We start from the raw sequence: 23,939 nt of genomic DNA, 5'->3' as shown, positions 1-23,939 counted from the left end.
AGAAAGCCCTCGCACAGAAACGAAGACCCAACACAGCCAAAAATAAATAAATAAATTAATTAAAAAAAAAAATAAAGATGAGAACAATCACTAGTTGGAGCTGGGGGCAAGTATGTAGGCATTTACTGATGAAGGTCTATGATTAAGAGCGGAGGTCAGTCAAGTGAGTAGGGTGTAGGTGAGGCAGGGACTGTACAGAGAGCAAGATATATATGTATGGCTTCTTTTGGGTCACTCAACAAAACTTAAGGAGATCCATTTAGGTTGTTATGAGTATCAATACTCTGTCCTTTATATTTCAGAGTAGCATTCCATGGTATGGAAGTACCACAGTTTGTTTATTCATTCACTGACCTAAGGGCATCTGCATTTTGATAATTTGTGTCAGATATTCCCTTATAATATCTGTAGAATCTGTGGCAATAAGCCCTCTTTAACTCTTGATATTGATAATTACTGTTTTTCTTTCTATGAGTCTTACTAGGGGCTTACCAATTTTATTAATCTTTTCTAAGAACCAAATTTTAGTCTTGTTGGTTTTCTCTATTGTCTGTTTTCTATTTCATTGATGTTTTGCTCAGTATCTTTTATTTCATTCCTTCTACTTACTTCGATTTTAGTTTTTTCTTCTTTTTCAAACTTCTTAAGGTGGAAGCTTAGATGATTGATTTTCAATTTTATTTCCTTTGTAATACAAACACATAATGCTATTATTTTCCATGTAAGCACTGCTTTAGCTGAACCTCACAAATTTTGCTATGCTCTGTTCTCATTGTCATTCTTTTAAAATATTCTCTAGTTTCCCTTGTGCTTTGCTTTTTGGCCCATCAATTATTTAGAACTGTGCAGCATAATTTCCAAATATTTGGGGACTTTCTAGATATCTCTGTTATTGATTTCTAATTTAATTGCTTTGTGGTCGGAGAACACACTATATGATATTAAGCCTTTGAAATTAATTGAGACCTGTATTATGAATTAGCACATGGTCTAATTTGGGAATGTTCTATAAGTATTCCAAAAAACCCCGTGTATTCTGCAGTTGTTGGGTCTTTTCGAAAAAGATCAATTAGGCAAAGTTAGCTGATCCAACTTCTCTATATCCTTACTAATTTTTTTGTCTACTTGTTCTATCAAAGACTGAGAGAGACCCCGAAGAACCTGGCACTTAGAATTAAAGATTTTTGAAGGAATATATGAAAATATACGATTTCTGTGAAATAAAAGATAAATAAAGGCGATGTCCAAAGGACTGAAATCTTACAATATCGGCCAGAAACTTCTGGACCCTGGGAGCCCCGTGTCAGGCACTTCTTGAACCCTGGAAGAGTCCAGCGAAGGGAAGAGGGCCCCTCTGGGAAGCAGTAGGAGTACGAGACACTGAAGGCAGAGAATTCTAACCACAAATACTGAACAAAAGTACACTATCCTTCAGAGCCCTCGGCAGTCTTCTCGCACCCCGGACACCCACACATGCGGTTCTTTGCGGCAGGATTGTCAGCCTTGCGGTCCTCAAAAGAAGCAGCACCCTCCCCACCAGACTTCGCAGCGCCGAAGCCCCGGTGTGCGTCAGCGTAGCGCTCCGACGAGCCCGGGATCCGGATCTGAAGGCATCTAGGCACGCAGTGAGCATACGCAGCGCAAACCCCTGGATTTTCCGGGAGCGACCCTGGAGCGCGCATGTGCGGGCCCGACTTCCACCTTGTCCCCTCCGGCGCTCCGTAGCGCTCCCTCGGCGAGCTCCACGTAGGCCGCGCAGGCGCCTTGGGCACACGCTCACCTGGGGCCGTTGTTGTCGCCGCCGCCGCCGCCGCCGCAGGGGCTGGATGGGGGGCCGAGGCCAACCGGTGGCACCCAGAAGAGAGAGACGCGGCGGCGGCGACGCCGACACCCGCAGGACGAGTGTGCCGACCCGCCCGCGAGGCCAAGGAGGAGAGGCGAGGCCCGGCCCCCGCGGTTCCTGGTGTAGAGAACCCTCCGTCGCCGCCGCGGCCGGGTCTCTCAGAGCACTCGCCCTCAGGTCTCATTCACATTCAGGAACCCGCGTTGCGCCATGTTCAAGAAACTGAAGCAAAAGATCAGCGAGGAGCAGCAGCAGCTCCAGCAGGCGCTGGCCTCTACTCAGGTACTATGGCCGCCGCGCTCCCCTAGTTCCCTGACCTTTGGCTTCTAACCTGAGGCTTCCCCCAGACCCCGGACTGGGAAAGAGCTCAAGGCAGTCCAGGTCCTCCGTGACTCCTGACCCGGGTCCCCCATCCCAAAACTCCGTTCTGGTTGTGGGGGTGGCTGGATTTGTGACACCTGACCTCTGGTAATTTTCCCTAATGCCCAACTCGGTCTGAGAATAAGTGAGAAGGGCTCCGATCTTGCATGATTTTTGACCCATATCGAAGGTTCCACCAACTATCCGAGACCCCAACTCAAGAGTGAGGGCGGAATGGGAAAACCAGGGTCCCTTGTAACATCTGATCTCTCGACTGAAGTCCCCTCTCTGATCCCCGACCCGAGACTGAGTACGGAGGGGCCCCTGGCCCGTGAGAAGTCTAATTCCAAACCCTCGTCCAGGCGTGAGGGCCAGGGGTCGAGCCATTCCTGCCCAGGCTGCTTGCAGGAGCATTGGGACCTGAAAGAGGTGGCGGTGTGGCCGGCGTCCAGCGCCCGCGGCTGTCACGAGTTAGTCACTTCGCATAACTTGGTTGATCCGGGACGGGCGGAGGGGCTGACACTGTGCGGCCCAGCAGGGCTTGCGCCTGTCCACAGCTTGTCTCTGCTTCTTCAAGTCTCGTTAATATTTGTTTTTCACGAACGCTGTTGCTTCAGGAAATGACGGTTTTCAGGAAAAAGGGGGCGTGTTAGTAGTGTTAATTTAAAGAAGCAGAAGCAGTTTCCTAAGCAGCTGTGATCGTGTGTTTGGGTGCTGGCAGCACGTGGTCCCTTCAGCAGAGGGGAGGGCTTCTGCTAAATTCCTTCCCAGCCTTTCAGAGTCTCAACAGATGGAGCAAATCTCTCTCTTAACTTTAGAGTTTCTACAAGAAAGGCTGAGTTTTGACTAATTTGGAGGCATTTCTAAACATCTTTAACATAACATTTATCGTATGCAACTTTTAAATATAGCTAACTAATTAACAACTACTAAATCAAACAACTATTGAATTTATTCTGAAACTGTAAATTGAAGTTGTTCTCTAAAAATGTAAAGCTCCCCTAGAGTGAAACAGTGGTTGAGATACATAGGTACATGGTACCGAAAGCTTGTTCATTCTCCCAAGTGAAACGTAAATAGTGATTAAGATTTCAGTACTAGAATTTTACTTATCATACCATTTACCGCAAGCTTTTAAATTTTACAAAACACCATTATTTAAGAAACAAAGGAAAAACTAAAAATTGAGGTACAGATGAGGAATGTGGGGAAACAGGCGTGGTAGTGAATGTAAGGAACTCTATACATATCACTGATCCAGGATTCCACCTCTAGAAATTTATTCTAAGAAAATTTAGGATGTATTAAGCAGTTAGCCACATGGATTTTCACTTCAGTGTTGTTTTAATAGGTAAAATCTGGCCAAAAATGTTCAACGCTAGAAAATTGGTTAAACACGTTATATTAGATAGTTATTCCACAGCCTTAAAAAAATGCCATCATTTATTAGGTTCTTACTCTATGCTAGGCATTTTGCTTGTATTATTTTGTTTAATTCTCACATAACTCTACAACTTAGAGAATCTTTCATACATGGAGTGAGGCTCACAAATGGGTTAAGTAACCTGCCTGATGTCACACAGCTAGAGTTAGAGCCTACAGAGACATAGGCTCTAACTTGTAGTAAAAGATTGAAAAAGAGTGTGTAGGGGCTTCCTTTGTGGGGAAAGTATGTATATAAGTGTGTATATATATATATATATATATATATATACACACAGAAATAGTGAAAATAGTTTTGTTTTTTTTTTAATTTTATTTATTTATTTATTTATTTATGGCTGTGTTGGGTCTTCATTTCTGTGCAAGGGCTTTCTCTAGTTGTGGCAAGCGAGGGCCACTCTTCATCGCGGTGCGCGGGCCTCTCACTGTTGTGGCCTCTTTTGTTGCGGAGCACAGGCTCCAGACGCGCAGGCTCAGTAATTGTGGCTCACGGGCCCAGTTGCTCCACGGCATGTGGGATCTTCCCAGACCAGGGCTCGAACCCGTGTCCCCTGCATTGGCAGGCAGATTCTCAACCACTGCGCCACCAGGGAAGCCCGTGAAAATAGTTTAAGAAGAATATGCTCCAAGGTGCTCATTCTTTTTCTTATTTGTAATATTATCTTTTTTTCATGAGCTTTAACAAAGGGAGGATGTCTTTAGAATGATAGTAAAAGAGCTAGTTAAAAGATAATGTATTAGAGCTCCCAGTTTCTATGGGTTGATGCCTCTGGTGAGACAGTGCATGTGGAGCAAATAATATCACCTTGTATACAAAAGATTTAAAACAATCCTCTTTGATAACATATATTTATTTATTCAGAATGCCAGAGTAAATTGTTAGTGATCAACTGCTGATAGAAACTTGATTATTTTCTGGTCTTGATCCTCAGCTATTCAGAACCCTTCAAGTTGAGAAGTTCTGGATTTATTTGTTTATTTATTTTGTTTATTTATTTTTGGCTGCATTGGGTCTTCGTTGTTGTGCGTGGGCTGTCTCTAGTTGTGGCGAGTGGGGGCTACTCTTCGTTGCGGTGTGCGGGCTTCTCATTGTGGTGGCTTCTCTTGTTGCAGAGCATGGGCTCTAGGCATGCGGGCTTCGGTAGTTGTGGCACACGGGCTCAGTAGTTGTGGCGCACGGGCTTAGTTGCTCTGCAGCATGTGGGACCTTCCCAGACCAGGGATCGAACCGGTGTCCCCTGCATTGGCAGGCAGATTCTTAACCATTGCACCACCAGGGAAATCCTGAAGTTCTGGATTATTGTTTTCAGAGTTAAGGATTTCTTTCAAGCATGAATTGAACAAATATTTTTTGATGGGACAGCCCTTTTATAACAGATTACGCATATCCTTGTTTTCTTGTGCAAAGGATCCTGAATTTGTATAATATTATCAATGTCTTCATTTTTGAGTATGAATTATTTTGTGATGAAGGCACCATGCCCTCAGGAATTTAATGGGGTGTGAAAGACAATTCCCTTTTACCCACTCAGGAGGATTTATTTGTTTTTGGTCTACTTTTTGTAATTACTTTGTAGCCTCCCTTGCTATCTGCCCAGTGTCGTTCTTCCAGCTTCTGAATTGTTTGGGCTTTAAATGAAGACAAGACACTAAACTTCTAAAATTTTGTGTAAAATAAGGGCAAGTACCTAAGAGATTCTTTAGTGTATATTAGTGTATTAACACAAATTTTGAGACATTTGTTTCGAGATTTTGGAGGCCTGTGTGTGCATACTTCCTGGTTCTTAGCTTGCTTTCCAGAGGCGAGATTGCCTGATAGGGATGTTTCAAGTAGAGTGAGTTGTCAGGTGTTCATAATTATGGGAGAAATGAATGATTTGCATCATAATATTTGCAAAACTTTTCAGTAATAGTAATAGTGATGGTGTTAGTAACACTGTAAGGGTCCCTTAAGTTTTTGAAAGCATTCAGTAAAAGACAGCCTTCTGGGGCTTCCCTGGTGGCACAGTGGTTGGGAGTCTGCCTGCCAATGCAGGGGACACGGGTTCGAGCCCTGGTCTGGGAAGATCCCACATGCCGCGGAGCAGGTGGGCCTGTGAGCCACAACTACTGAGCCTGCGCGTCTGGAGCCTGTGCTCCACAACAGGAGAGGCCACGATGGTGAGAGGCTCGCGCACCGCGATGAGGAGTGGCCCCCGCTCGCCACAGCTAGGGGGGGCCCTCGCACAGAGGCGAGGACCCAGCACAGCCAAAAATAAATAAATAAATAAACCCATTTAAAAAAAAGACAGCCTTCTGTAGTCCCCAGTCACTTCTCTTTGGTTGGTGCTAAGATTATTTGAACCCTTCTTTGGCAGATATTATGTTAAGTAAACATTTGTTCAATTCTGATGATGACGTGAAGCCTAATCACTAATAAAGAATAAAATTTAAAAATTTCAAATCAAGTTCCATTTAATATATATATTTTTAAGATTTATTTATTATTTATTTATTTTATTTATTTTTGGCTGCGTCGGGTCTTAGTTGCGGCACGCGGGATCTTCGTTGAGGCATGTGGGATCTTTTGTTGCAGCCCGTGGCTTCTCTAGTTGCGGTGTGCGGGCTTCTCTCTAGTTGTGGTGTGCGGGTTTTCTTTTCTCTAGTTGTGGCGCGCAGGCTCCAGGGCGCGTGGGCTCTGTAGTTTGCAGCACACGTCTTAGTCGCCCCGCGACATGCTGGATCTTAGTTCTCTGACCAGGGAGCGAACCCGTGTCCCCTGCACTATAAGGCGGATTCTTTACCACTGGACTGCCAGGGAAGTCCCTCCATTTAATTTTTTTTTTTTTAATATTTTTTTAACAACAAATATCTACTTAGATTTTTAAATTCCTTGCAGAATGAATTTGATAAAAATTATTAAAAAGTAATATAGAATACTTTCTAACTTCTTAGGATATATGTAGTGCCATGAATAAAAATATTTTTTAACATTTTCAGCCTTTTTCAAATATTACTGAAACTTAAAAATTATAAAAAGCACAGGCGCAAATGGACAATTGTATGATTCCACTTGTATGGGGTACCTAGATTAGTCAATTTCATAGAGACAAAAAATAGAATGGTGGTTGCCAGGGGCTGGAGAGGGGAGGGGGAAGTGGAGAATTACTGTTTAATGAGAACAGAGTTTCAGTTTGGGAGGATGAAAAAGTTCTGGAGATAGATAGTGGTGATGGTTGCACAACAGTGTAAATATAATTAATACTACTGAACTGTACACCTACAAATGTTTAAAATGGTAACTTTTATGTTATGTATACTTTACCACAAAAAAAAATTAAATTAAAAAGAAAGCAAAATGTGGGCCTACCCCAAACCTGCAGAATTATAGCTTTTTTAGAGTGGGGCCTCAAAATAATAGTTTATGTAATAGAAATTTTTAAAAAATTCCACAGACAGCAGAGGAAAGAGTCGCCTTCTGAAGGAACATAGGCTTTTTGTAAATGCCACTTGGCAAAATAACTAGCCTCAATCTAAAAAGCATAACTCCCAGAGAGAACATTTAGATCAGAAAAATCAGAATGTCTTGAGTGTTTATAAATCTGTATTTTGACCAGGGAGCATAGAGTGCCTATTTGTATTACTTTATATAGAATATACATTAAGTTCTCATGTTTTAAATAATTTAAACATATATATAAACAAACTTGTTCATGTGATTTAAAAAATCTTTGTGAAACTTGAATAGGGTAAGGGCCATACAAAGTTCTCTCATCTGCTTCTTAGTTTGATAGGAAGAGCTGGAGGAAAAAAATTCTGAGAGAGTCTTTGTCTCTGTAGCTTTTGGGATGAATTAACCCAATTTGTTAAACTGCGATGTTCAAAGACCCCAAGACATAGATGCAAATTATACATACCTTAACTTTACATCCCACGGAAGCTGTAGGCAGATTCAAAAGTGCATCTTCCTGGGCCCAGGCGAGAAAGCAGGGCTGGAAACTTTGATGTAGAAATTCAGTTAATGTGTTGATAAAGGTCAGGGCTCTTAAAAGTATAGGATTTTAACTAACAGCATTTGGCTTCTTCACCTTCTAAATCACAAAATATTAGGAAGACGTTCTCACTTAAACATTTATTTGGCTAGCTATTAAATTCCAGGTTGAAAAATTCCCCTCAGACTGTTGACTGTTTTTCTTCCTTATCTTCTAGCATCCTGTGTGCAGATGAAAAGTCTAATTCCAAATTGTTCTTTCTTTATTGGTAGTTACTTGATCTTTGAATCTTTTCTTTTTTCCTTGATGCTAGAAAATTTCCAGTTTTTTTCTTCTATTTTTTTTAGTCCCCCTCCTTTTTAAAAAAAATATTTATTGATTTATTTATTTACTGGCTGCGTTGGGTCTTCGTTGCTGCACGCGGGCTTTCTCTAGTCGCTGAGAGCGGGGGCTACTCTTCGTTGCGGTGCACGGGCTTCTCATCACAGTGGCTTCTCTTGTTGCAGAGCATGGGCTCTAGGTGTGCAGGTTTCAGTAGTTGTAGCATGCGGGCTCAGTAGTTGTGGCTCGCAGGCTCTAGAGCACAGGCTCAGTAGTTGTGGCGCACGGGCTTAGTTGCTCCGCGGCATGTGGGATCTTCCTGGACCAGGGCTCAAACCCATGTCCCCTGCATTGGCAGGCGGATTCTTAACCACTGTGCCACTAGGGAAACCCTAATCATATATTTAATTTCCACAAATAATAACACTAGTCAACACTGGATAGTTATTTTTAACCAGGTGCTTTCTTGGTGCATTGCATGTATTAACTAAATTAATACATGAAATAATAAAAGGTGTGGATTTGTATTATACCCATTTTACAGATAAGAAATTGAGGCCTAGGGAGGTTAAGTAACTTGTCTGTGGTAGACAGCTAGTACGACACAGCTAAGTGGTAGAGCCGAGATATGAACCCAGGCAGTCTTGCTCTAAAGCCCATTCTCTTAACCAGAGTACTACGCTTGTTGCTTTTTTTAAAAAAAAATATTTATTTATTTATTTATGGTTGTGTTGGGTCTTCGTTTCTGTGCGAGGGCTTTCTCTAGTTGCGGCAAGCGGGGGCCACTCTTCATCGCGGTGTGCAGCCCTCTCACTATCGCGGCCTCTCTTGTTGCAGAGCACAGGCTCCAGACGCACAGGCTCAGTAATTGTGGCTCACGGGCCCAGTTGCTCCGCGGCATGTGGGATCTTCCCGGACCAGGGCTTGAACCCGTGTCCCCTGCATTGGCAGGCAGATTCTCAACCACTGCGCCACCAGGGAAGCCCCACGCTTGTTGCTTTGTTTCAGTTTTCAGTAGCAGCTTGTGTTTTAACGGAAACTAGAGCTTCTCAAAACTCTTGCAGGATAAGTGTTATATATTATACGTACATACATATTTAAGTTCCCTTCCTTGATTTATCTGATTGCTCTGGGTTACTTGTTATATTTCTTCATACTTGCCATCGTTTATCTTTTTTCTTTTTTTTGAGAAAAATGTCTTGTTATTATTGGTTGTTTGTTTATATTTATGAAGACCTAGTGGGTGGTTTATTTCGGTAGCTAACATGGGTTTTCTCTGCTCTTACCTGCTACTCTCCTGTGTGGAGGGCCAGCCAAAACACAGAGAGTCCTGCTTTGAAAGGTGACCATACGATTTATTATCCAAACGTTCTTATGAATGAACGGGGACGCTACTGGCAGTTATCTTGGAACATAAAGTGGCATGAACTGGGTGGGACTGGGATTGCCTTGGTCAGACTGGGGCGTATTGTTACCCTGCTGCTTTGTGGTACCAGCCCCTGCTATTGGAGTGCTAACTCCTCCAAGGTATTGCTCTTTATATTTGGCTGTTACTGTTGTCTGGAGATCTATTTGGGTTGGGGAGGCTGACCCCACGTTCCTGTTTGTCTTGCAGACACTTAACACATTGCTGAGAGCAGTAATCTCCCTTTAGAGTGTCTAAAACTGTGATTTTTTTTCTTCCTGTTGCAGAAAGTTGCTGCTGCCTCTCCCGCAGCCTTCTGTGCATGTTTAGGGTTATGGCTACCTTTGCCCTGATTTTTCCACCAGTTTGAATCCTTTTGCCTTTGAGTCTTCAAAAATTTATTTTCTTTTTGCCTGTGGTGTTCTCTCTCTTGTTCTAGAGTGTTAATCTGTGTGCTTTTCTAATTTTTTTTAACCTTCATTTCAATGGGTTTTGGGTTTTGGGGAGGAAGAGAAGTAAACAGTGTTTATTATTGCATTGTGCTGGACATCCAGTGGACGGTTTAAGTGTGGTGACTCCTGTGCTTAAATTCTTGGAAACTTTTAGGTATTATTTCTTTGATAATTCCCTCCCCTTTGTTTTTTCTCTTCTGTCCTGAAATTCCAGTTAGTTAGCTTTTGTGTCTTCAGGATAGATTCTCATTTATTATTTTTTACCCTTTATGGTCTATTTTTATTTTTTTGTTCTATTTTTGAGAGTGTGCTTCAATTTAACTCTTCAGTTGAATTTTTTGTTTTATATATTTATTTATTGAAGTATAGTTGATTTACTATGTTGTGTTAGTTTTCTTCAATTGAATTTTTAATTTTGGCTACTCTATTTTTAAATTTCCCAAGGCTGTTTCTTATTGTCTTTTGCTTTTTCGTAGCATTGCTCTTGATGTACTGATATATCTTTTCTCTCTCTGAGAATAATGGGGATTTTTTTTCTTTTGTTTTCTTTTAATCTTTATTGTGTTAGGGTTTTTTTTTAATTGTTTATTTATTTATTTACTTATTTACTTGGCTGTGCTGGGTCTTAGTTGTGGTGTGTGGGATCTAGTTCCCTGACCAGGGATTGAACCGGGACCCCTGCATTGGGAGCATGGAGTCTTAACCACTGGACCACCAGGGAAGTGCCGTGTTTGTTTTTTGGTTTTGGGGTTTTTTTTCTTCTTGTTTTTGCCTCCCTCTTACATTGGAAATTTTCTTTATTGAGTGCTCTGGGCTATCTATTCATATTTAAGGGCGATGCACTAACAATCTGATGCTATTTGGAAGTAGCATGTGATTGACACTGGGGCTCACTGGTGGGTGGCAAGCTGTAAACTGGTTTTATTGTTGGGAGAAATAGCTACATGTTGGTAACCAGAGGCCTAGCTGCCAACTTTCTGGAAGCAGGTCTGAGAAGGACTGCTGGAGGTTCCACTGTTCACTGTGCAGAATATTGCCTAATCTGCTCAGTTTAGTCACACACTTTGCCCTTCTCTCCTGTCTTACTGTGGTGCTTGGTTTCACCCAGTTTAAAGCCTCATTGGCTCCAGAAAATAAACCTCTGTTTCTTCAGAGGCTGTGTAAGGTGGGACAGGGGACCTGGGGACTCTTTCAGCCAATCTTTCTGGTTTTGATCCTGTCTCATCTTGCTTTATAACTTTTGCTTTAAGTCCTAAGTCTTTTTAGGGTTCTGGGGATGAAAATAGGCTTCTTCTCATCACTATTCCCTTCTCATCACTATTTCCTTTTCCATGGGGTTGTAGTGGTGTCAGCAGTACTGTTACTTTAGTATTCTTTCATTCACATCCAATCTTCTGAAAATTGGTTGAAATTTAACTCTTTGGGAGGGAGAGAAAATAGGAACATATGTAGCCAATCTACTATGTTTAACTAGAAGTCTCCTTAAATTACTTTTGAATGAGTGGATTTCGCCACATTAAAGGGCTGTTTTTGAGAGGTAAGCATTTATAACATAAACAGCAATATTTCATTTCCGGCACTACTATTTAGATGTCAGGATGTGGAAGGTACTTTATTACAGACTTAATAGAAAGCTCTAATAATTTTGGTAACTAGTATATAGAGGTTTATGTGAAGCATTAACTCCCAGTTACTTTGGCCATTCCTTAATAGCTGGGATGTCGGATGGATTTGGCAGAGACTTTCAGGAGTGCTGTGGTGAGAAGGAGTCTACGGCTATGTCCTTGCCATGATTGATTACCATGGGTGTGGGAGGGAGAAGTGAAGCCAGATGTTTGTTATGCTTGTTTAAGAGTAACATCTCATCTATTGGGGGCATAACTTGAGAACTGAGTAGTGTCAAAAGGCCTCTAAGCAGCCAAAATTTTAATGTCACTAACTTCACATTCCATAGTTAATGTATGTTGTTCATAAGAATACTTTAAAAAATCCCTCACTTAGAACTTCCTTATGCTTATTTTGTCTACAATTCCAATAAATGTAGTTATCTAGCTTCTAAACTAGTAGCAGGCTAAAATGGACAGAGAAGATATACTACAAGTAGCATATTGACAGGAATGACAACTGACCTAGAAAATGTTAAATTATATTCAATTTCCTTTTATATTTGAAAACTAGAATTAGTTATTTTCGGAAAGGTGAAACCTGATTTCAGAAAAGTATAGATTCAAAATGGTTAAACCTCATTGTTATCTCCAAACCCCTTCAGGTATTAGTGAGGTATAACCATCTTGAATCTGTAACTTTAGATAGATATCTATCTAACAATTCAGCTATTTTGAGTAATTCTTTCTATGAAAACTCCCAGATAATAGAGCCCCTTATGGAATAAACTATGATTAACATAGTTTTGACTTTATTGTAGAACTTCCCAGTAATGTGAATGTCCAAAATTTGTGTCTTTGTTATCTTTAGGTTTTGTTGTTCAACCTAGAATTAGTGCTTTTTAATTTCTATTTTGTGGTATATTTAAAATATATTAGATATATTTGATATATTCTAGATTTAATAGTTAGTGGCCATGTTTATCAACATTGTTCTTCTACAGACAACATGGTATGATGAAAGCAGTTCAGGTGGGTTGTGGAATCTGTGGATTGGGATCAGCTTTTTTTTTTTTTTTAAATGAAAGACTAGATTAGGTCAAAATGTGGCATCTTATGTTGTAAAGGTTAAGGTTTCGTAAAACTTGTTTTAGAAGTGTCTGTGTGAAAAGGATGTTGTTGTTTTACTGTGGGTCCCAGTGAAAAAAATTTGAGAAACACTGATCCAAAGAATACTGGGGAAGTGGATGAGGGGCTCAGAAGACCTGTTTGCTAACCCAGATGCTGCAGTATGCAACCTGATCAAGCCACATAAGCATTGTGAGCTTCTTACTTTCTTGTCAGGGAATTGGGGATGATAACTGTCCTGTTTACCTTTCAGATTGGTTGTGAGAATCAAAAGAGAAAGTATTTGAAAGCATTTGTAGTTATAGAACGCTTCTTTATTTAACAGAGCCTGCTAAGGTGCTGTGCTGGTGTTGCATTTGTCTTGAAGGGTGGATGTAGTCTCTGTACCATAAGGTTGAGAGACAGTTACTCCTGGTGTGGTGGGAGTGTGAGAGGATCAGGGTGACATCTGATAGAGTCTTGATGGGTAATGAAAAGTCATGGTGTTCAAGGCTTATTATTCCTAAAGGTGACTGTACTAGTTTCCTAATGTTACATAACACATTACCACAACCTTGCTGCCTAATAACCCAGTTATTGTTTCACAATCTGTATGTCAGAAGTCTGGCATGACATGACTGGCTCCTCTGCTCAGGGTCTCACAAGACTAAGATCAACTATTGTCCAAACTGTGTTCTCATCTGGAGGTGAGGGTCCTCTTCCATGCTCATGTGGTCGTGGTAGAATTTAGTCCTTTGTGGTTGTAGGACAGAGGTCCTTATTTCTTTTTTTTTTTTTAAATTTTTTTTTAATTAATTTATTTTTTTATTTATTTATGGCTGTGTTGGGTCTTCGTTTCTGTGTGAGGGCTTTCTCTAGTTGAGGCAAGCGGGGGCCACTCTTCATCGCGGTGCGCGGGCCTCTCACTATTGCGGCCTCTCTTGTTGCGGAGCATAGGCTCCAGACGCGCAGGCTCAGTAGTTGTGGCTCACGGGCCCAGTTGCTCCGTGGCATGTGGGATCTTCCCAGACCAGGGCTCGAACCCGTGTCCCCTGCATTGGCAGGCGGATTCTCAACCACTGCACCACCAGGGAAGCCCGAGGTCCTTATTTCTTGCTGGCTGTTGAACGGGACCGCTTTCAGCTCCTAGGGCTGCCCACAGTTCCTTGCCACTTGGCCCCCACAGGCCTTTTGCTTTCTTTCAGGGTAGCAGGAGTACATCTCTCTGCTTTCTACCGCTGCCTCTGCACTCTGGACTCATTTGAAGGGCTTGTGTGATTAGGTTGGACCCATCCAGACAATCTCCTTTCAGTTAACTCAGAGTCAACTGGTTAGTAACCTTAAATATACCTGCAGAAACCTTTTTGCTATGTAAGGTAAGATAATCAGGGCAGTGATAATCTCATATTCACAAGGTGAGGGTCATTTGGGGTCATCTTCAAATTCTGCATACCACAGTGACTAAAACGGGTTTTTTTATACTGAAGTTGAGGGCTATGGTCAATTAATAATCAGTTAGTTGGCAATAAAAATATTAATTGTGAGCCTGGTTATAGCCATCAGGTTTTTTTGGTAAATAGCCATGAGAAATCTGAAGACAGATTTCTAAGCTATGAGAATTAATTAGACCAAATTTAGTTTGAAGGAATCTAAATCCTTATATATTTTGTTTTTTTTTTTTTTTTTTAAATAAATTTATTTATTTATTATTTATTTATTTTTGGCTGTGTTGGGTCTTCGTTTCTGTGCGAGGGCTTTCTCTAGTTGCGGCAAGCGGGGGCCACTCTTCATCGCGGTGCGCGGGCCTCTCACTATCGTGGCCTCTCTTGTTGCGGAGCACAGGCTCCAGACGTGCAGGCTCAGTAGTTGTGGCTCACGGGCCTAGTTGCTCCGTGGCATATGGGATCTTCCCAGACCAGGGATCGAACCCGTGTCCCCTGCATTAGCAGGCAGATTCTCAACCACTGCGCCACCACGGAAGCCCCCCTTATATATTTTGAAGTGAGGATAGCCTGTTAAAGATCCAGGACTTTGGGATAAACACTCAAGTACAGTTAGTTTTTTATGCATGTTTTATACTTTACAGTCATATCCATTCCCTCATGTGTTCCTTACTTTTACAACTCCAGAGGAAGAGCTACAAGCCATCAGGCCAAACCTTGCCACGTGGTACTACTTTTCGGAGGACAGTGTGTGTTAGAACCTCTTCTTTAACTTTATAAACCCCAACATTTGATTTTGCCGGTTTATCCAGAGCTGATGAGGCTCCAATTACGATTAGGCTCACATGAGGCCAAAGTAAAAAGACATAGTGCCACTTAAAAAAATTCACAGTGGAGGTGTACTTTTCAAGTGATTTCAAGGTCCCTGTCTGAAGTAGCCCTGTCCTGGCATCTGGGCATTTGGAAAGCTGAGTTATTAACCCCCCAATTTTTTGGATATGATGGCATCACAACAGAGAGGGTTAGCTAAGAGCTATATCCTTTAGCCTAGTATTACTTCTCTAATCACTTTCCTAACTTTTTGCCCTCTCAGTGGCCCTTTTATTTTATTTATTTATTTTTTGGTCTATTTTAAAAAATATTTATTTATTTATTTATTTATTTAATTTTTTTGGCTGCGTCAGGTCTTAGTTGCAACGTGCGGGTTCCTCTCTAGTTGTGGCGCGTGGGCTCCAGAGCATGTGGGCTCTGTAGTTGGGGCACGCGGGCTTAGTTGCCCCGTGGCATGTGGGATCTTAGGTCCCCAACCAGGGATTGAACCAGTGTCCCCTGCATTGGAAGGCGGATTCTTAACCACTGGACGACCAGGGCAGTCCCGGTGGTCCTTTTATTAAAGGAGATATTACATACAACCATTTAAAAGTAGATGCAAATGGAGTTTCTCCCGGTCATAGTGGTAGTGTTTGAAACATCTACAGCTTTTGAAGCTGGCATGGTTTGAAATTTATGGCTCTAGGTGTGGGAAGGGTTATTGCACTTCCCTCAACTTCAGTGAGAACTGTTTCTGAAGTGCTTTGAATACTTGTGATTTTTGTTTCAGTCCTGGGTAAACTCTGTCCAGTGACTGCTTTCCCTTCCCATTTTCTAAGCACAATGTTGGCTTCATACATTTTCTAGACATTTAAAACATTGATAAGCTTCAGCTTTATTTCACATTCAACCATTTTGTTGCTTAAAATTCTAAGGCCTTACTGTTTCTGTTTTATCTTGATTGAGAAAGGGATATCTTATCCCCTAAGGTAACTGATGCACATAGCTAATTCCTTCTGTCACATGTTGATTTTTCTGGTTCATCTTTTAGAAGGTATGTGTGTGCTGGAATCCTACGCTGTAAGCAACAGAACTCAGTCTAGCTAGTTAAGCAGAAAAGGGATCTATTAATGAATGGTTGGTGACTTACAGAATTTTCAGGAGGGCCTGAAAGTCTGGGCTGATTGCTCTGCTCAGCCACACTTGGGGGGCTGCACTAATAAGAATGTTGCAGCCGCCTCGGTTTGGCAGCATTGCATCTTGCACTGCACAGCTCTTGTGAACGACTGCATGAAGCTCCGTGTCTCCATGTTCACCAGCTGATGAACTTCATTAATTTTGCATGTCTGTTTTCTCATATTACCCACTTATGACTCAGTGTCTTGTGTGGGTATGTTCATTGGTGGAGTTAAGGTCACCTGCCCTAGATGAAAAGAAGACTGGGGTGGTGAGTTTTCTGAGTTCTGACTTAAGCACTTATAAGAGCTGTTTAGAAAAAAAGGTTATTAAACTTTGTCATGTTTTGTTGATGTTTTCCCCTCCTCCCAATTAATCTATTCCTTTTGATTTCTGCTTCTGACATAAAAATCTCTTTCACATTCAGAGATTATAGAAATAGACTCTCATATTTTCTCTTATATTTCAATTAAAAATCATTTAGATCTTTAATATAGCTTAAGTATGAAGTGAGGATCTGATTGATATTGCTCCCCCATATGGATGGCCATTTGTCCCAGCACCGTTTATTGAACGTCTGTCTTGATTAGAAATGTTAGACTTATTGTAAACTGAATATGTATATGTGTGTGTAGAGTGTGTGTATGTGTGTGCAACATTCCTCGTGACCTCTCTGTTCTAGCATAGCCGCAGCAGTATGTACTGACTTGACAGATTAGCGTTCCATTTGTTCATTCAATCATTTATTTAACAAATATTTATTAAATGCCTTTTTAGGTAGTGCTGTATAGACTACAAAAGGGTCAGACATTGAGACATTTCTTTGTGGAGATGAGTTAAGATCTGTCTTGTTATGGGTGATGGGGGGTCTTAAAGTTTTGGTTTTATACTTTCTGGACTGTTTTTAGCTCACCTTAGAGTACACCTCAGACCCCTAGTTTAAATTTGGGGCCCTTTCTCCTGTGGGTTTCTGTATAGGAGTCATGTGTTCCTTTACAGAGCAAATGGACTGGCATCTCAGTGGTGGGCTATGGTGTGCATGGTGTTCTCAAAGCAAGGCCCTTGACTAGAGAGATGTTTACCTGTGCAGTTCATTATATTGAATATTAGAGCTGGATGGCACTTTAAAGATTGAATTGACAACCTTATTTTTTAATGAACTTTTAATTTTGGAATAATTTTGATTTATAGGAAAATTGCAAAGATAGTACAGAGAGTTTTCATATACTTCTCACCTGGTTTCAGTTTCCCCTAATGTTATCATCTTTTAAATAAAGTTTTATTTACTTATTTATTATTTTTGGCTCTGTTGGGTCTTCGTTGCTGCTCGTGGGCTTTCTCTAGTTGCAGTGAGCGGGGGCTACTCTTCTTTGCGGTATGCGGGCTTCGGTGGCTTCTCTTGTTGCGGAGCACGGGCTCTAAGTGTGTGGGCTTCAGTAGTTGTGGCACGCAGGCTCAGTAGTTGTGGCTAGCGGGCTCTAGAGCGCAGACTCAGTAGTTGCGGCGTACAGGCTTAGTTGCTCCGCGGCATGTGGGATCTTCCTGGACCAGGGATTGAACCCGTGTCCCCTGCATTGGCAGGAGGATTCTTAACCACTGCGCCACCAGGGAAGTCCTAATGTTATCATCTTATGTTATCATCACGACCTTATTTTTGAGGTTAACGTTAGCCCTCAAAATGTTAATTTAGCTCAGATCATAGTTCTAGTTGGTGGCAGAATCAGACCAAGGACCCAGTAGGTAGCCTGGGTCTGCTAGTTGATTATGTTTCAGTTATCCTTTTCTGTTTTTCATGTACTTGCTCTTTTCCTTCCTTTCACTGGGTTCTTTGGGCATGGACTGTGAGAAGGACTACCTAGTATATAGTGCGCTCATCAATGTAGTCTTTCTAATTTGTGCAATAATTTTTAAATCTAGGCTTCCTCCAGTTCTTCAACGCCAACGAGAACCAGGAGCAGGACGTCTTCATTTACAGAGCAACTTGATGAAGGTACACCCAATAGAGAGGTAAGTTTGGAATTTCTTCTTCAATAAATCCTTTATAAGAAGCTTATTAATTTAAAATGTAATGCTACTGTTGATAACAAAATGGGAAATTACTTAGTTCCTAGGTATTGTTTTTTTTTTTTAGTAACAATTTTTTTTTTTTGCAAATAGTAGTGTTGCTTTTGTAAAGTGTGTTTTCTTTGAATATCTTAATTTGAGAGGATAATATACTTTGCCTTTAATATTTGAAATTTTCAGAATGATTTGATAACAATTTGTTCAGCATAGCATTATGTGGGGAGAAGTCCTATATTTTCAAGCTAGTGATTGGAAACTATGAAGTAACTCCTAATTCCATGTGACTTGGAGCTGGCACTATAACTCAGATTAGATTTTTTTCCAACTTTTTTTGTTTCTGTGAAGGATTATAAGAGTCATGCAAGTAAAACATAAGTACACAAATCAGGGTAAAAAGAGGGTAAAAGAAAAAAGGGTAAAAAATAAATGCATAAATCAGTGAATTATTATGAAGTGAATCCCTATGTGACCACCACCCAGGTCAAGAAAAGGAACACTGCCAGCACTGGAGTGCTGCTTCCCTTCCCCACAAAAGAGTACCGTCATCCTGACTTCTTGATATTTGCTTCCTTCTTTTTCAAAATTTTTTAAATTTTTATAGTACCACTTAAGTATGCTTTCTGTTGTAAACCTTATAGTTAAACCTTTGGGTTGTCTAGTTTTTGGCTATTATGAATTATGCTGCTGTGAACATTATTGTATATTTCTTTTGCTACACATGTACCTGCATTTCTTTTGCTATGTACTTAGGAGTAGAATCACTGGGTTAAAAGGTATACATAGTTTTACCACTTTAGAAGGTAATGCCCATTGTTTTTTAGAATAGTTGTAGAATTTTACCTTCCCACCAGGAGTTTATGAAAGTCCTTGTTGCTCTATATCCTTGCTAGTCTTTAATTTCAGCCATTCTGGTGGGTGTGTAATGTTCTCTTATTATAGTTTTAATTTGCATTTCGCTGATGACTAATAAGATTGAGCATTTTTCATCTGTGTACTGATAACTTCTTTTGCGAAGTGCTTACTTAAGTCTCTTGCTCATTTTTCTATTGGTTTATCTTTGTCTTGTTGATTTGTAGGAGTTCTTTTTTATTTAGTGTGGATAGGAGTTTTTTATTGGATACATGCCTTGCAAATATCTGCTTCCAGTCTGTGGCTTGCCTTTTACTCTCTTAATGGTGTCTTTTGAACAGAAGTTCTTAGTTTTAATGCATTCCAATTTATCAATATTTTATTTTATGGCTAGTGTTTTTTAGTATTCTTTTCTTATCCTTCAGAGTATTTCCCGTTATTATCCTGTTTTACCTTTCACATTTGGATCTGTACTCCATTTGGAAAAGATTTTTTTCAATATGGCGTGAGGTAGGGATCAAGTTTCACCACCGCCCCCCTCCCCACATAGCTATCCAGTTGTTCCATTCTTTCCATACTGCTATACTGTGCTACCTTTTTTTCAGAAACTAAGTGTCCATATTTGAGTGGATTTCTGGACTCTTGTTTCTGTTCTGTCATTTGCTTTGTCTTTGATCTGATCCCACACTGTCTTCATAACTATAGTTTTATATTAAATCTTGCCCTCTTTAGAGCAGGTCTTCCATGTCTTTGTTTTAAAGCCAGAATTCCATAGACTGGGTGGCTTAAGCAACAGACATTTATTTCTTAGAGTTCTGGAGGCTGGGCAGTCCAGGATCAAGGTGCCAACAGATTCAGTATCTGGTGAGGGCCCTCTTCCTGATTTGCACACAGCTGTCATCTCATGATGTCCTAGCATGGCCTTTCTTTGTTGCATGCACCTAGGGAGAGATGGAAGAGTGGGGAGGCAGCTCTCTTGTCTCTTTCTCTTTTATAAGGACAGTAATCCCATCATGAGGGCCCTGCCCTCATTACCTTTTAACTGTAATTACCTCCCAAAGGCTCTGCCTCCAAATACCATCACTTAATATCCTTGGGGGTTAGGGCTTCAATATATGAATTTTGGGGGACATACGCAGTCCATAGCACTCCTACCTTCTTCTTCTTGAATGTCTTAGTAATTCTTGTACCGTTCCATATAATTCCATATAAATTTTAGAATCAGATTTTCAAGTCTTACAAAACAAACTCAAAACAAACCAAAATAAAATACAGCACTGACAACAAAGAAACAAACCTGTAGAGATTTTTACTGGGGTTGCATTGACTCTATAGATTAGTTTGGGAAAAGTCTCAATATCATGAGTCAAATTTTATAATCTTTTCGATATTATAAGTAGTACTGGACTGAGCATTTTACATAATGCATAAGTTACAGTGCTGTTTTTCTTTAGGACAGATTTCTAAGAGTGGGATTGCTGGGTGGTAGGGTATATGCAAATTAAAAAATTTGAAAGATTTTTCCAAACTGCCTTGATGTTACTTTAAAACATAATTTTTTAAAACCTTTATTTAATAGATGTTGATAGCAAAATAAACTTAAAAACTTCATAGTAGTTTTTGCATTCAAAGTTAATGGCATATATACTGTGTCTTTGGTTTATGTATTTAAATGATCTGACAAAGTACATAAGAGTATAAAGTATATGCATACTTTCTTTGAGATCTTATTTTCTTATGCATTATTTGCAATATTGCAATTCTTTAATTTTATGATTTCAAGTTTAATGGTGTTGAACTTAGTTTATATGTGTAACCAGTTGGAATGAAAGCTGCAGTACTGAGTAGTGAAAACACTTTTTGCAGTCAGTGTTAATGGTATCATTCCTATACTTACTATATTGGTTGATATTATGGTATATTGGTTTACATATAATATAGTAGAAACCTTGAAAACAACTTGTTGATTGTTACTATTGCTTTTTAAACAAAGATTTATCTAAGATGCTTTAAAACATTAAAATTGAATATGTCTTTATAAAATAGTTCTTTCTGAAAGGGATGGTTTGAGCATTCTTTTACAGCAGGCTAAGTAAGCTAAAGGTTAGTTTTTATTTCTTCCCAAATTTCAATGCTAGAGGTCCTGTGCTTATAGGTATAGTTTAAGAAATGGTTTCTGATTGAAAGCCAAAGCAGTATCATCACTTTGTCTCGTTGCTTTTTAAGCATTTTCTAACAACTCTAAAAGATATTTTTGACCACAGAGTGAAGTGTAAACTTTAGTTCAACTTATTTTACAATAAATAAAGGACTTTTAAATTTCATGATCAATTTATAGATTAAAGGACATTACATAAAATTATCTTGTTATACAGAATGGACCTGAGGACATGGGGAGGGGGAAGGGTAAGCTGGGACGAAGTGAGAGAGTGGCATGGACATATGTACACTACTAAATGTAAAATAGATAGCTAGTGGGAAGCAGCTGCATAGCACAGGGAGATCAGCTCGGTGCTTTGTGACCACCTAGAGGGGTGGGATAGGGAGGGTGGGAGGGAGACGCAAGAGGGGGGAGATATGGGGATATGTGTATATGTATAGCTGATTCACTTTGTTATAAAGCAGAAACTGACACACCATTGTAAAGCAATTATACTCAAATAAAGATGTTAAAAAAAAATAAAAAAGCTTGATGGATAAAGTCTAAGACAGATCCATCTTGTACCATAATCCACCTTAAGGTAAATGGTAAATACAGATGTATCATCTTAACCTAATGTAAAAATCCAGATTTACAGAACAAGTCAATGAAAATATAATTTTTTTTCCTGTTGCAAAAAAAAAAAAAAAAATTGTTAGTCACCATGCCGCACCCCCCCCACCCCAGGTTTTCATCTTGTTAAACCTCTAAGATGGAAGATACTCTGTCAGTGATGGGATCCTCACTTTTAGTTTTAAGTTTCTTTTTAGCAAAATGTGGAAGTTTAATTCAAATTATAAATATTTGTCCCATTTCTCCAGTAGGTACAGTAAAGTCTATGTAATCTAGAATGCTTGGGAAGTAAAATGGTTTCATTAAGTTGATATTTCCATCAGTTAAATGTTTTACCTTTTTTCAGCTATTGCTGAAAATCCTAATGTCTATTTTCCCATATTAGTAAATATTATATGTAAATCTAAATAAGTCTGTCTTTGATTGCAGTGCCTCAGGCTTCCTTATAGGGCTGTAAAAAATCATCTATATGATTGTAGACTTTAAAGGCAAAGGAGAGTAGGGTGATGTGCACTGACCCTGAGGTCTGCGGGTCTCTGGCGCTCTTTCATCCTGCACAGATGGCATATCTGTCCAGTTGACCTGGTACTCTCTCCTGGGGATCCTAGGCATAGCCTCATTACCCTCATCATAGGGCTTCCTTCCCCTTTGTGTTGCTTGAGATGAATCTTTTTTGCCTCTAGAGCTGGGTGCCTTTGAGCAATATGGAGTGTGGCATCATGTAAAAGGCTAACTAGGCAAATGACACTAACTGTCCTCCTGCCCTCTGCTCCACTCTGATTTTTTTTTTTAACTGAGGTAAAATTCCTATAACATAAAATTTACCATTTTAAAATTTATTTATTTATTTTTTAAATTTTTGGCTGTGTTGGATCTTCGTTTCTGTGCGAGCGCTTTCTCTAGTTGTGGCAAGTGGGGGCCACTCTTCATCGTGGTGCGCGGGCCTCTCGCTATCGTGGCCTCTCTTATTGCGGAGCACAGGCTCCAGACGCGCAGGCTCAGTAGTTGTGGCTTACGTGCCTAGTTGCTCCGTGACATGTGGGATCTTCCCAGACCAGGGCTCAAACCCATGTCCCCTGCATTGGCAGGCAGATTCTCAACCACTGCGCCACCAGGGAAGCCCCAATTTACCATTTTAAAGTGAACAATTAGGTGGTATTTAGTACATTCACAGTGTTGTGCATCCATCATATTTGTCTAGTTCCATGATATTTTCATTACTCTAAAAGGAAACCCCCTACTCATTAAACAATCACTCCCATTCTCCCTTTCCCCCAGCCCCAGGCACCACTAATTTGCTTACCTACTGTATGGATTTACCTATTTTAGATATTTCATTTAAATGAAATCACACTATGTGACTTTTTGTGTCTCGCTTCTTTCACTTAGCATCATGTTTTCAAGCATCATGTTTTCAAGGTTCATCTATATTGCAGCATGTATCACTACTTCATTCCTTTTTATGGCTGAGTCTAATGATTTTTGTAAGAGAATGAGAATATGTTTATTTGTTTGGAGTAAGACCTGGAATAGACTAGTGAGAAGGGGTTGGTTTTTGGAGTCATCTGGATTTGCTGGCTGAAGGATCTTTGAAGGTTAACTTTTCAGTGACTGAGGTTTTCTCATGTGTAAGATGGGAATAATAATGCCTTCCTTGTGGTATTGTGGGGATTACCAGTAGTACAGCAGGTAACTCTCCTCACGTCATGCCGTGCACGTGGTAGGTGCTTACTAAGTTGTTACTGGGGCAGCCACGGAAGACGGGAAGGGCTGCTCCACTTACTCTGCGTAGGTCCCCTCACGAGGGGAGGGAAACAGATGTACCATTATGTGGATTGGGGCCCTAGGGGTGTTATTGCGCTGTCTTTGCCTGCTGAGCTTTCGAAGGAATGATATTTTCACTTTCCCTGCTACCCTGTTCTCTAGTTTGCTCTCTTGTGGAGGCACTTCCTCATAGATTGGGGGTCAAAGTAGGCATGCCCATTCTTTCCCTGGAAACTCATCTGTTCAAATTTTTCATATTATTTTAAAATTAAACTTTAGAAATCAGTTTATTTTCATATATGTATTTTGGCTAAAAAATGCATAGAAAGAAATAAACTATTCTAGTTAATCGATGGATTCTGTTCTGTTTAGTAGATGTCTGTTCATATATACTGTATGCTTTTTTTGCTTCCCTACATGCAGAGAGAGAGCCTGGAGTAGTAGAAGGATCCCAGGATTCCATCCCTTACCTTCTGTGTGGCTTTAGGCAGCTTTCTTTAACTTCTCAGAACCTCAGCTCTCTCAACTTTAAATTGTAGTGAAATGAATATCTAC

At 40.3% G+C, this 23,939-nt stretch overlaps 1 protein-coding gene across 5 annotated transcripts in view; it reads left to right on the top strand.

Moving 5' to 3' along the window:
• Window positions 1-1,992: 1,992 nt before the first annotated feature.
• The window catches only part of GOLGA4 (golgin A4), a 114,388-nt gene continuing 92,441 nt past the window's right edge, over window positions 1,993-23,939 (top strand). For all 5 annotated transcript variants that reach the window (XM_007191480.3, XM_007191478.3, XM_007191479.3 and 2 more), the window contains exons 1-2: window positions 1,993-2,125; window positions 17,852-17,941. In XM_007191480.3, coding sequence (XP_007191542.2) covers window positions 2,054-2,125; window positions 17,852-17,941 — 162 coding nt within the window. In that variant the 5' untranslated portion in view covers window positions 1,993-2,053. The remainder of the gene's footprint in view (window positions 2,126-17,851; window positions 17,942-23,939) is intronic.

Source organism: Balaenoptera acutorostrata, chromosome 10, assembly GCF_949987535.1.
Source record: "Balaenoptera acutorostrata chromosome 10, mBalAcu1.1, whole genome shotgun sequence".
Taxonomy (NCBI): Eukaryota; Metazoa; Chordata; class Mammalia; order Artiodactyla; family Balaenopteridae; genus Balaenoptera; species Balaenoptera acutorostrata.
Note: the sequence above shows the minus strand (reverse complement) of the source record. Positions and strands in the feature narration are given on the sequence as shown.